The sequence below is a fragment of the Nerophis ophidion genome, linkage group LG29 (assembly GCF_033978795.1).
Source record: "Nerophis ophidion isolate RoL-2023_Sa linkage group LG29, RoL_Noph_v1.0, whole genome shotgun sequence".
Taxonomy (NCBI): domain Eukaryota; kingdom Metazoa; phylum Chordata; class Actinopteri; order Syngnathiformes; family Syngnathidae; genus Nerophis; species Nerophis ophidion.
In genome coordinates, this window is record NC_084639.1 from 30,891,890 (window position 1) to 30,905,699 (window position 13,810).

Consider the following 13,810-nt stretch of genomic DNA (forward strand, 5'->3'; position numbering starts at 1 on the left):
GTTCATATTTACTGGTTCACATCTGAAACATCTTCTGGACCACTTCTGGAAGCATATTATTATTTACTTTATACATCATTTGAACAGTTGTCTTTTATACAAGATCATTTACTTTTAAAATGTGTGACTTTATGAATCATTTGTTGGGTCTCTAGAATCCATTCTATTAGTTGTCTTTATTACTTTTTGTGTAATATGATGATTGTTTTATGCAATAAACAATGTATGTTTCAACTGAAGTTGGCTACAATAATTCTAGTTAATATTTGTAAGTATGTATTTTATTCTATTCAGTACTGCACTCAATTGTTTTTTTTACTTTTTTTTTGTATGATTTACAAGTAGTGTCCAGCTTACTTCATCATCTATATTAACTCCTAAAAATGTGACTACCTTTATTATTTTTATTTCAATATTATCCATAATAATTTGTGTTTTACATTTTTACAATCTCCAAATATGATATATTTAGTTTTATTGAAGTTTAGTGACAGTTTATTGATGTGCAGACAACATTTTTTGATAAAGTTCTCACTGGATAAAATGAGATGAGAGATAAATCAAGCAGTAATGAAGGCGAAGAATGTATAGTTACACTCAGTAGTGACAATTAAAGATACTTTCATCCTGTTGATTTAAGCAAAAAAAAGAGTAAAGTGTAATATTCCAAAAATAGAAGAATATTAATATCAGCAGTCAATATTCCAACATTGTGACGCTGACCTATGGTAAAAAACATATTTATTTTTAAAGGCTTTATGAGAGTGATTTAATTTTCAGAATCAGAAATACTTTATTAATCCCCGAGGGGAAATAAAAAAAAGAGTGAGGGAAGAGTGGATGGTGAGATCGACAGGCGGATCGGTGCGGCGTCTTCAGTAATGCGGACGTTGTACCGATCCGTTGTGGTGAAGAAGGAGCTGAGCCGGAAGGCAAAGCTCTCAATTTACCGGTCGATATACGTTCCCATCCTCACCTATGGTCATGAGCTTTGGGTCATGACCGAAAGGATAAGATCACGGGTACAAGCGGCCCAAATGAGTTTCCTCCGCCGGGTGGCGGGTCTCTCCCTTAGAGATAGGGTGAGAAGCTCTGCCATCCGGGAGGAACTCAAAGTAAAGCCGCTGCTCCTCCACATGGAGAGGAGCCAGATGAGGTGGTTCGGGCATCTGGTCAGGATGCCACCCGAACGCCTCCCTAGGGAGGTGTTTAGTGCACGTCCAGCTAGTAGGAGGCCACGGGGAAGACCCAGGACACGTTGGGAAGACTATGTCTCCCGGCTGGCCTGGGAACGCTTGGGGATCCCCCGGGAAGAGTTAGACGAAGTGGCTGGAGAGAGGGAAGTCTGGGCTTCCCTGCTTAGGCTGCTGCCCCCGCGACCCGACCTCAGATAAGTGGAAGATGATGGATGGGAAATAAAAAATGCCTGCACTGTTATAAACATGTGATTATTAAGTGTAATAATGTATGTGTGGAGAGACGCAGCCGACGGGCCGACAGCGGGCTGAGAAACATGATTGTCCTGACAAAGATGGAGGCCAGGAGGCGGGGCATGCAGCAGAGGGGAGAGGCGTGACGCACGCAGGGCGGCAGGACAACAGCAATCAGCGCAAGGTGCGTACACCACACAGCTGCACTCAATCACATCATCTGCTCCTGCAGCATAAAAAGGGGGAAGGAGGAACATTCAGGGGGAAGTAGGAGAAGGAACCCGCTGACGAGACCGACCACGAGCAACGAACGATCAGACCTGAGAGACGATGAGTCCCCGCCACGGACGCAAACCCCGGACACCGCGAACAGAAGCAGGAAACGCCCGCGCACTGCAAGGTGCGGCGACAAGAAGGCAAGAGAATGACATGATGATTGAAGCAATAAATCAGAGTCAAACCTGTTATGATGCGTCATGTGTTGGATGGCACTGCAACTCACACCAGGACGGCAGGAAGCCCGTCACAGTATGATATTAATACAATAATAAAATGCTACGTTTGGGGATGTGTAATATTGTTTTGAAGAACATCCTGAATGTTTTCATGCTAGAATAGTTTTAAGAGTGGAAAAAAAAAATGAGGCAGTAATGACGATAATAATGGTTTGTTTTAAGCCTGTTTATGAATAGTTAAAGATAATTAAAATTAAAAAAATGTAGCTTACATCCTCAGTGAGCTGAACTCCAGCAGTAAAAATTAGATTAATGTGGAAAGGTCAGAAGTCAAATGTTTCTTCAGCGGCCGTTGGAAAGAATGCATACGTTTTGTTTTGACGTCCTTGAAGCTGCTTTTTACTTTCTGTCAACGCGGATTAAGAACACATTAGTGATCAAAACACATCACTTAGTTAAGATCAAGTGTGAGTGTAAAGTGTTGTGATTGTGTGAAAATGTGCGAAAGAACGAGGAGGAACTTTGTCCAACAAAAGAGGGGAAGGAGTGTTAGTTGTGTTACACAGAACATGTTTGTTTACTTCTTACACTCACATTTTTACTAACTTTGTATTTATTTATCACCACCATTCTTAAATATGTTGTATGTAAGAATGTGGTGTTGTTGAGAAATGTAAAAATGGGTTACTTATTCTAGTTTATTTCTAAAATAAATTGTTTTTCTGAATTATATTCTCCTCACTTCATCCAGACACTCATTAGGACAAAAGACCCTGGGAGGAATTTGCCCTTTTAAAAAGGGAAACCTATTCACTGTGGCAGGACAGCATCAAGATGAATTGATCACATTTGTGTAATCGGCTATGAGGCATTTTATTCTCATTGTACAGCACTTACCTTTGGGCTGATACTGATACTGATACTGATACTGTGTTGACCAGTTTGATGATTGAATGTCCAGTACTGTAGAAATGTGTTTGGATATGACAATCCCTTTATTCCAAGCTATCAAAATGAAATGAAAAGTAGGTTCTAGAACATTATGTATGCTGACCTTGAATGGCACATTGTCACAGCAGTGAGACCTGACCACACACCACACCACACGCTCCAAAACTGTTTGTCCTCCATGCAATCACCCCCCAGTGTTCCCAGCTGAACACAATTAAAGGAGGCTACCATGGCAACCGCACCATAGCAACAGTCCCATCCCTGTCAACACTTCCTGGTTCTCAACAGGAAGTGGGCGGAGCAATCTGCAGAAAGGGAAATTCAGCATGAACTGAAGCCAGCAATCAATCAGTGAAAACAAAATAAAAACAATACAAACAAATAAGGAAATTTGGCTCCAACATATCCCTTTAATTCCTGTCCGTTTGCTATTAGACTTCTGGCATTCCACTGAACAATCAACATGGGTTTGGATTGTGGTCACATGACTCCGTTTTGTCTCCTCTCTGTAGTTCACCTTGCACCTGTTCCCAAGATAGTTCTTTTACATTTAAAAACTTTGCTACTGCTTTGACGATTATTTTGATCTTCTCACTCTTATTTCTTGCCTGTTCTGTACAGTTTATTACGTATGTCTTCTTTCTATTTCCAGCAGACTAGTAGAACTTCTTAGGTGTATTGCTGCCCTCCACAGTCTATTAACGAAATGTCCTCCTTCTGTCCTATGGCCCACACTACAGACTTGGACACAAACAGGACAGAAAGTAAAAAGCAGCTTTAAAGGGGAACATTATCACAATTTCAAAAGGGTTAAAAACAATAAAAAATCAGTTCCCAGTGGTTTGTTGTATTTTTTGAAGTCTTTTTCAAAAAATCCCTAGAAAAAGCTTTAAAGTTCTTGATTTTCGCTATTTGCGATGCAACGGTCCATTTCCCTGTGACGTCATACAGGGCTGCCAATACAAACAACATGACGGTTACCACGGCAAGATATAGCGACATTAGCTCGGATTCAGACTCGGATTTCAGCGGCTTAAGCGATTCAACAGATTACGCGTGTATTGAAACTGATGGTCCGAGTATGGAGGCAGATAGCGAAAAAGAAATTGAAGAAGAAATTGAAGCTATTGAGCGAATAGCTATTGATGCTATTAGGCCATAGCGTGGTTGTACCTAATGAAGTGGCCCATAGCATGGCTGCCTTATTAGCATCGCCGGTAAAATGTGCGGACCAAACGATCAGGACTTTCGCATGTTGTGACACTGGAGCAACTTAAATCCGTCGATTGGTAAGTGTTTGTTTCGCATTAAATGTGGGTATCTAGTTTCAAATGTAGATACAGCTAGTGTAAATAGCATGTTAGCATCGATTAGCGTAGCATGTTAGCATCGATTAGCCGGCAGTCATGCCGTGACCAAATATGTCTGATTAGCACATAAGTCAACAACATCAACAAAACGCACCTTTGTGATTTCATTGACATAATGGTTGCAAATGCATCTGCACGTTATCCATATATCTCTGTGCCATGTCTGTCTTAGCATCGCCGGTCAAATGTGGAGACACTCTGGTACATTCAATGGGGGTCTGGCGGCAGATTTCTTGCCAGTGGTGCAACTTGAATCCCTCCCTGTTAGTGTTGTTACACCCTCCGACAACACACCCACGAGGCATGATGTCTCCAAGGTTCCAAAAAATAGTCGAAAAAATAACAGAGCTGAGACACGGTGTTTGTAATGTGAAAATGAATATGGTGGGTGTGTTACCTCGATGACGTCACATTCTGACGTCATCGCTAAAAGACCGATAAACAGAGAGGCGTTTAATTTGCCAAAATTCACCCATTTAGAGTTGGGAAATCGGTTAAAAAAATACATGGTCTTTTTTCTGCAACATCAAGGTATATATTGACGCTTGCATAGGTTTGGTGATATGCAGATTATTTTCATCCAGCTTATTTTCATCCTTTCCACTATCGGATAAAAATATTGACTGAAAACGATCAGCCATTATTACCTTTCATGGAACAATACATGGGTGTGATCGGAATGTCCTTTTCTAATTGTATTAATTTGGCGAAACGATTATTATTAATGCACTTGTTTATTTACTGTTAATATCTGGTTGCTTTATTTGAGAAAATAATACTGGAAATGATGAAATATTTTACTGCATATTTCATCAACTAAATTAGGAGCCTGTGTAGCCTGTTTTAAAACGGTTCTATTAATAATTCTATAAGAAATAATATATGACAGAATCAATTTTAAACCATCAACCGTCTATCCATTGTAGAAAGTCCTGTTGTGCTGGTTTGTTTTTCCTTCCTGTGAATAATGTTGTAAAGAGCAGCGTGTTTGTGCATCACTGAGATTTCAAGACAGTTCATACGATAACTTGTTTTTCCTAAGTGCATGTAAAAGTACTGAATGCATTGTGTGACTGAGCACAGATGGATGTTTCTAAAACGTGTTTGTCTTCTTGTGGCCTGCAGACGTCTGTGAAGAACATCTTCTCCCTGAGCAACAGAAGTGGAGCTTCAGGATGGAGCCACAGCCCTCCCACATTAAAAAGGAAAAGAAACACCCACTGATCCCCCATTTTAAAGCGGAAGAGGATGACCCGCTGACCACTCACATCAAAGAGGAAGAGGAGGACTCATTGACCCCCAATTTTAAAAAGGAAGAGGAGAAGCCACTAATAACCCATTTTAAAGAGGAAGAGGAGGACCTACTGACCCCTTACTTTAAAGTGGAAGAGGAGGACCAAGAGCCGCCGCACATTAAAGAGGAAGAGGAGGAAGAGGGCATCAGTCAGCCTAAATGGTTGGAGGAGTTCCCAGTGACTGGTGTCCCTGTGAAGAGTGAAGATGATGAGGTGAAAGGTGAAAGTGAGGAGAGGGGAGGGGGGGAGCCTCCAAGCAGCAGCTCAACACAACACATGACAACAGAAGCTGATGGAGACCACTGTGGAGGATCACAAGCAGACAAGCTCTTAGCTCCACTATCAGATAGTGAGGACACAACGTCACACTCTCCTGACACTGATGATGAAGACTCTAAAGATGATAAGACATGTCACACTGACAACACTCACTTCACATGTCCCACCTGTCACAAAACCTTTAAATACCGTCGTAATCTGAAAAGACACATGAGAATACACACTGGAGAAAAACCTTTTTCATGTTCAAACTGCGGTAAACATTTTACTCAGAGGCCAGATTTAAAAGTACACATGAGAACACACACTGGAGAAAAACCTTTTTCATGTTCTATCTGTGGTAAAGATTTTACTCAGAGGCCACATTTGAAAGTACACATGAGAACACACACTGGAGAAAAACCTTTTTCATGTTCAATCAGCGGTAAAGATTTTACTCGAAGGGAAAATTTCAAAAAGCACATGAGAATACACACTGGAGAAAAACCTTTTTCCTGTTCAATCTGCAGTAAATATTTTGCGCAACGACACTATTTGAAAGAACACGTGAGAACACACACTGGAGAAAAACCTTTTACATGTTCAGTATGTTGTAAAAGTTTTTTACAAAGTCAGCATTTGAAAAGACACATGAGAAGACACCCAGGAGAGAAAGTGTTGAGTTGCAGTGTGTGTGGTGAAAGATTGTCTTCTAAGTACCAGTGTAAGAAACACAAGTGTGCTGGTGAGAACAGCAGCAGCAAATGAAACTGCAGGATTTGAAATAAACTGTCCAGACTTTAACTTTGACCTTCTAAAAACATCAGCACATAGTTTCTAAGATTTATAGATGAGGTATTTTAGATTATTGCCTTTTTTCAGTCAAGTACTACACATGACAAGTGTTTTTTAAAGTTGTTCATGATTTATCCCCCTTTTTTAGAATTCCTCAAACATTATCAATTTCAGAAAACATGGGAACGTTTGGAATGTTTGGGAAAAGTTAATTATGTACATCATCCCACAGAGCTTTACTGTACATCCATCCATTTGTTCTACCACTTGTCTCTTTCATTTTATATGTATAGCATTTAATCACATACTTGTCCGCCAAAGGGTGTTGCGTTTTGGAGGAACTCCTTCTGTCAGAGTGCTGTTCACACTTCTTTTACTGCGGAAATCTACTCACTAAAACAATCCAAACAGTAGGAAACAAAAAAACGATGGTGCGAAAAAGAGAAGACTAAATGTGCATTTTGGAAAAAATAACAAAAGCTACTTCTATACACAAATAAAGTCAACTTGGTTTGGAGTTACAAGACGTGCACACTACAAAACAACACCAAGATGGATGGCACTGGGAATGGCCAAGGTAGCAAAATACTCAAAGCATGGAATCAACTGGCGTGGAGTGGAATCGCCGAGTGCCATCCAGCTGTCAAGGTGCTGCTTAAGTAGCACCAGGGTCAATTGGAAGCAGCTGTGCACGTCCCACAACTCCGCCCACAAAGGCAACACAGGAACTCTAGGAGGAAGGAGAAATGTAAGAACAAGGTCAACTGCACCAAAAGACGAAAACTGACTGTTGGAACCAAATTTCCTTATTTGCTTATATTGTTTTTATTTAGTTTTCTCTGATTGATTGCTGGCTTCAGTTCATGCTGAATTTCCCTTTCTGCAGATTGCTCCGCCCACTTCCTGTTGAGAACCAGGAAGTGTTGACAGGGATGGGACTGTTGCTATGGTGTGGTTGCCATGGTAGCCTCCTTTAATTGTGTTCAGCTGGGAACACTGGGGGGTGATTGCATGGAGGACAAACAGTTTTGGAGCGTGTGGTGTGGTGTGTGGTCAGGTCTCACTGCTGTGACAATGTGCCATTCAAGCCAAGGTCAGCATACATAATGTTCTAGAACCTACTTTTCATTTCATTTTGATAGCTTGGAATAAAGGGATTGTCATATCCAAACACATTTCTACAGTACTGGACATTCAATCATCAAACTGGTCAACACAGTATCAGTATCAGTATCAGTATCAGCCCAAAGATAAGTGCTCTACAATGAGAATAAAATGCCTCATAGCCGATTATACAAATGTGATCAATTCATCTAGATATTGTCCTGCCACAGTGAATAGGTTTCCCTTTTTAAAGGGCAAATTCCTCCCAGGGTCTTTTGTCCTAATGACTGTCTGGATAAAGTGAGGAGAATATAATTAAGGAAAACAATTTATTTTACAAATAAACTAGATTAAGTAACACATTTTTACAGTTAGCTAAATTGGACAGAACACCTGCATCATCTTCTCAACAACACCCACATTCTTACAAACAACATATTTAAGAATGGTGGTGTTAAATACAAAGTGCATTCAGATACAAACAATTATTTTTGATGTTTACTCTATTAAAGGACATATATGTGCACATGTATGCACTGATTAAAAATACAGAACAATAATGCCCACGTTTAGACTTTCTCCATCCAACGCCATCTTGCTTTCTCCTCCTTTCTATTTCCAGCAGACTAGTAGAACATCTTAGGTGTATTGCTGCCCTCCACAGTCTATTAACAAAATATCCTCCTTCTGTCCTATGGCCCACACTACAGACTTGGACACAAACAGGACAGAATGTAAAAAGCAGCTTTAAGGAGGTCAAAACAAAATGTATGCATTCTTTCTAACGGCCGCTGGGTGGCAGCAGAGGCTCCATGTATCACCTGAAGAAACATTTGACTTCTGACCTTTCCACATTATTTCTCTCATCTTTACTGCTGGAGTTCAGCTCACTGAGGATGTAAGCTACATTTTGGTATCTTAATTATCTTTAATTATTCATAAACAGGCTTAAAACAAACCATTATTATCATTACTACCTCATTTGTTTTCACTCTCTACTAATTAAAACTATTCTAGCATAAAAACATTCAGGATGTTCATACACACAATATTACACATCCCCAAACGTACCATTTTATTATGGTATTAATATCATACATTATTACTTTGAATATTCACATGTTTATAACAGTGCTGACAATTTAAATTCCCTGTGGGGATTAATAAAGTATTTCTGATTCTGATCATTACATCACTCTCATAAAGCCTTTAATGCTGAATATGTTTTTTACCATAGCTCAGCTTCACCATGTTGGAATATTGACTGCTGATATTATTTTTCTATTGTTTAGAATATTACTCGCTACTCTTTTTCTTTGCTCAAATGAACAGGATGAAAGTGTCTTTAATTGTCACTACTATCTATTTATAATTATGTATATAATAATCTTCCATTTTTCACCTTCATTACCGCTTGATTTAACTCTCATCTTATTTTATCCAGAGAGAACTTGACCATAAAAAGATGGCTGCACATCAATAAACTGTCACTAAACTTCAATACAACTAAATATTATCATATTTGGAGTTTGTAAAAATGTAAAACACAAAATATGACGGATAATATTGAAATGAAAGGAATAAAGGGAATCACATTTTTATGAGTTAATATAGATGATGAAGTAAACTGGACACTACTTGTAAGTCATATAAAGAAAACAGTAAAACAATGGAGTGCAATACTAAATAGAATAAAATACATACTTACAAATATTAACTACATTTATTGTACCCAACTTCAGTTGAAACATACATTGTTTATTGCATAAAAGTCTGGGGACATACATATAAAACAATAACACAACAATCATCATATTACAAAAGAGAGTAATAAAGATAAGTCATAGAATGGATTATAGAGACCCAACAAATTATTCAAAAAATCACACATTATAAAAGTAAAAGATCTTGTATAAAAGACAACTGTTCAAATGATGTATAAAGTAAATAATAATATGCTTCCAGAAGTGGTCCAGAAGATGTTTCAGATGTGAACCAGTACATATGAACTAAGAGGGATTTATGTGTACTCAAAAGCAAAGGTATGAACACATGTAAAACAAATATGTACATCGTATAAAAGGAATTCATCTATGGAATTATCTACAATTAGAAAATAAAATATGTAACACGTAATTTTTCAAAAAACATATAAAACACTATTATGAATAAGTATAGAGGTAAATTATGGATATTTACACATACAATGTTTATTGCATGTAACATAATTGTATGTACTGTTTATTCTCACCCTTTCAGTCAAATTGTTGTGTTCATTTTAAAGTACACAAATGTGTATATTAACTCATGTACTTGACTGTGATAAACACACTAATCTGAAGTGTCTAATCTATAAATGTAAAGATCATATTAAACAGAGTGTTAGACAAACAACAATGTCACACATGTTATATGTGCTGATGTTGTTAGAAAGTCAAAATGAAAGTCTGGACAGTTTATTTCAAATCCTGCAGTTTCATTTGCTGCTGCTGTTCTCACCAGCACACTTGTGTTTCTTACACTGCTACTTAGAAGACAATCTTTCACCACACACACTGCAACTCAACACTTTCTCACCTGCGTGTGTTCTCATATGCACTGTAAGAGTGTTTAGGTGACCAAAGCTTTTATCGCAGCTTGAACAGGAGTATGGTTTTTCACCAGAGTGCTATATCATGTGTAATTTTAATTGTCGTCCTTCTATATAACTTTTACAACATACTGAACATATGAAAGGTTTTTCACCAGCGTGTGTTCTCATTTTTACTTTTAAACTTTGTCTTATGACAAAACTTTTACCACATTATGAGAAGGAACAAGGTTTTTCTCCAGTGTGTATTCTCATGTGTGTTTTTAAATGTTGCCTTCGAATAGATTTTTTACCAAAGATTGAACATGAAAAAGGTTTTTCTCCAGTGTGTAGTGTCATGTGTGCTTTGAAATGCTTCTTTTGAGTAAAATCTTTACCGCAGATTGAACATGAAAAAGGTTTTTCTCCAGTGTGTGTTCTCAAATGTACTTTTAAACCTTGATTTATTACAAAACTTTTACCACATTCTGAGCAGGAAATTTTATTTTCTCCAGTGGTAATCTCATATGTACTTTCAAAGATTGCCTTTGAGTAAAATTTTTAACACAAATTGAACATGAAAAAGGTTTTTTCTCCAGTGTGTATTGTCATGTGTGTTTTAAAATTTTGCCTTCGAGTAAAATTTTTACCACAGATTGAACATGAAAAAGGTTTTTCTCCAGTGTGTGTTCTCATGTGTCTTTTCAAATGTGGCCTCTTAGTAAAATCTTTACCACAGATAGAACATGAAAAAGGTTTTTCTCCAGTGTGTATTCTCATGTGTGTTTTCAAATTATGGCTTTGAGTATAATTTTTACCACAGGTTGAACAGGAAAAAGGTTTTTCACCAGTGTGTGTTTTCATGTGTCTTTTCAAATGTTGACTTTCTCTAAAACCTTTACCACAGATTGAACAAGAGAAAGGTTTTTCACTAGTGTGTGTTCTCATGTGTGCTTTCAAATGTTGACTTCGTGTAAAACCTTTACCACATTCTGAGCAAGAAAAAGGTTTTTCTCCAGTGTGTGTTCTCATGTGTACTTTCAAATGTTGACTTCGTGTAAAACCTTTACCACATTCTGAGCAAGAAAAAGGTTTTTCTCCAGTGTGTGTTCTCATGTGTCTTTTCAGAGAACTATGGTATTTAAAGGTTTTGTGAGAGTGAGAAGATGTGAAGTGAGTGTTGTCAGTGTGACATGTCTTATCATCTTTAGAGTCTTCATCATCAGTGTCAGGAGAGTGTGACGTTGTGTCCTCACTATCTGATAGTGGAGCTAAGAGCTTGTCTGCTTGTGATCCTCCACAGTGGTCTCCATCAGCTTCTGTTGTCATGTGTTGTGTTGAGCTGCTGCTTGGAGGCTCCCCCCCTCCCCTCTCCTCACTTTCACCTTTCACCTCATCATCTTCACTCTTCACAGGGACACCAGTCACTGGGAACTCCTCCAACCATTTAGGCTGACTGATGCCCTCTTCCTCCTCTTCCTCTTTAATGTAAGGGGTCACTGGGTCCTCCTCTTCCTCCTTAGAGTGAGGAGTCAGTGGATCCACCACTTCCTTTTTAAAATGGGGTATCAGTGGGTCCTCCTCTTCCTCTTTAAAATGGGGTGTTAGTTGGTCCTCCTCTTCCTCTTTAAAATGGGGGATCTGAAGGTATTCCTCTTCCATCTTAATGTGGGAGGGCTGTGGCTCCTCTGTCCGCATCCTGAAGCTCCACTTCTGTTGCTCAGGGTGAAGATGTTCTTCACAGACGTCTGCAAGACAAACACAGCATCTCTGCTCAGTCACACAATGCATTCACTACTTTTACATGCACTTAGGAAAAACAAGTTATCGTATGAACTGTCTTGAAATCTCAGTGACGCACAAACACGCTGCTCTTTACAACATTATTCACAGGAAAATAAACAAAAAACAGGATGACAGGACTTTTTACTGTGGATGAACGGTATGGTTTAAAATTGATTATTAAAATTATTTTATATAGAATTACTAATACAACCATTTTAAAACAGGCTCCTAATTTAGTTGGTGAAATATGCAGAAAAATATTACATCATTTTCAGTTATATTTTCTCAAATAAAGTAACCAGATATTAACAGTAAATAAACAAGTACATTAATAATAATTGTTTCGACAAAATAATACAATTAGAAATGATACAATATGTTACTGCATATGTCAGCTGCCAAATTAGGAGCTTGTGTACCTATTTTGAAATTATTCTATTCTCAATCATATATCAAATTATATATTGTGACATATTGTTGTTAGGATATAGATTTGAGGTCATATCGCCCATACCAAACATTGGTTTGCCGAGTCATTTTGTTTGGCCCACCAAATATATTTAATTTTAATATTCTTCAGATGTGTGTGTATGTTTAAAATGTGGGACTACTGTTCTACATCACGTGGAAGTGTCATGTCATGGGGATGGTGTGTTTTCAACTAAGGGTGTGACGATACGGTCAGCTCACCAAAGGATACTCGATATTGGATTTAGGAGAACGAGACAATATTTTGGTGGTTAACATGATTCTTACACATGTGTGTACTTCATGTGTATATGAATGTACTTTCCCTTGTGTGCTTCGTTTGACTGTAACTTCATAGTGGATAATATCTATAAACAACCTCAATTGTTTTACATATTTAATTTGAAGGACTGTTTACTTATCTGACAAATTCAAAGGGAACTGCACTTTTTAAAAATGTTGCCTATCATTCACAATCCTTATGTAAGACATGTTTTTAAACTGTTATGAATTTTAATTAGTAATTAAACATGAACAAAAATCAGCTAACATTGGAGTCAATGGGAGCTCTTCTATTAGACCCACAAAGTCCTCCAAAAACTGCCAACAATACACCATTTACATTTTGTGACCCGAATATTAACCAAGTATTAGTGATATTGTTATTATAAGCGCTAACGCTAAGGACCTACTTTTAGCGGCGCATTGATCACAGAAGTAACTAGCTTATGCTGCTATATTGACATACTGAGCTGCTTTCTCGCCTCTAAGATGGTGAAAGCTAATTCTACATTATAAATCATGCTTCTCACTTATGTAGTAGAAGGTTGTGGACATAAACCGAGAACTTGGTCAACTTTGACATCCAACTTAGACCTGGAGATGGCAAGAAAGATTAAGTAATATGCTCTTTTGCACCCACCCTTTTTTAACCCTTTGTGAGGATTAATTCTTCATCCAAACGGGAAGATGTGAACACCCCATCAGTGAGAGCAGACATTGTATGCTTAAAATGAGCAAGATATGTAAATATGACATGTTATTAAGAATGTTACTACATTACATGTATACTTACAGTGTGTATTTAAATGTTGAAGCGGGTTTTAGGATGTTATTTAGAACACTTTATAGGCAGAATAGAGTGGCTGCCAATGACTCAATTGTTAGCTAACTTTTGCAAAGGTTTATTTTCTACTGAGGATGCATTAACCATCGACCTGCTCAGTGGCCTTGTGGTTAGAGTGTCTGCCCTAAGACTGGAAAGTCGTGAGGTCAAATCCTTGCCGAATGATACCAAAGACTATGAAAACGGGACCCATTGTCTCCTTGC

The 13,810-nt window shown here is 38.1% G+C and overlaps 2 protein-coding genes across 4 annotated transcripts in view; one reads left to right on the forward strand and one right to left on the reverse strand.

Annotated features, from left to right (window-relative positions):
- The first annotated feature begins 5,294 nt into the window (after window positions 1-5,294).
- LOC133546031 (gastrula zinc finger protein XlCGF8.2DB-like) lies at window positions 5,295-7,805 on the forward strand. 2 transcript variants are annotated; one of them, XR_009804965.1, is made up of 2 exons: window positions 5,295-7,647; window positions 7,739-7,805. XR_009804965.1 is itself a non-coding variant. In XM_061891844.1 (1 exon), the coding sequence occupies exon 1, from the start codon at window positions 5,382-5,384 to the stop codon at window positions 6,525-6,527; it is 1,146 nt and encodes a 381-aa protein (XP_061747828.1). In that variant the 5' UTR covers window positions 5,295-5,381; the 3' UTR covers window positions 6,528-7,729. The 2 variants fall into 2 exon arrangements, 1 of the variants encoding a protein (XP_061747828.1); XM_061891844.1 differs by lacking the exon at window positions 7,739-7,805 and having other exon boundaries at window positions 5,295-7,729.
- A 1,595-nt stretch (window positions 7,806-9,400) lies between these two features.
- LOC133546186 (oocyte zinc finger protein XlCOF22-like) overlaps window positions 9,401-13,810 on the reverse strand; it is a 196,301-nt gene continuing 191,891 nt past the window's right edge. For both annotated transcript variants that reach the window (XM_061892073.1, XM_061892074.1), the window contains one exon: window positions 9,401-11,975. In XM_061892073.1, the coding sequence (XP_061748057.1) occupies window positions 10,789-11,975 (1,187 nt within the window). In that variant the 3' untranslated portion in view covers window positions 9,401-10,788. The remainder of the gene's footprint in view (window positions 11,976-13,810) is intronic.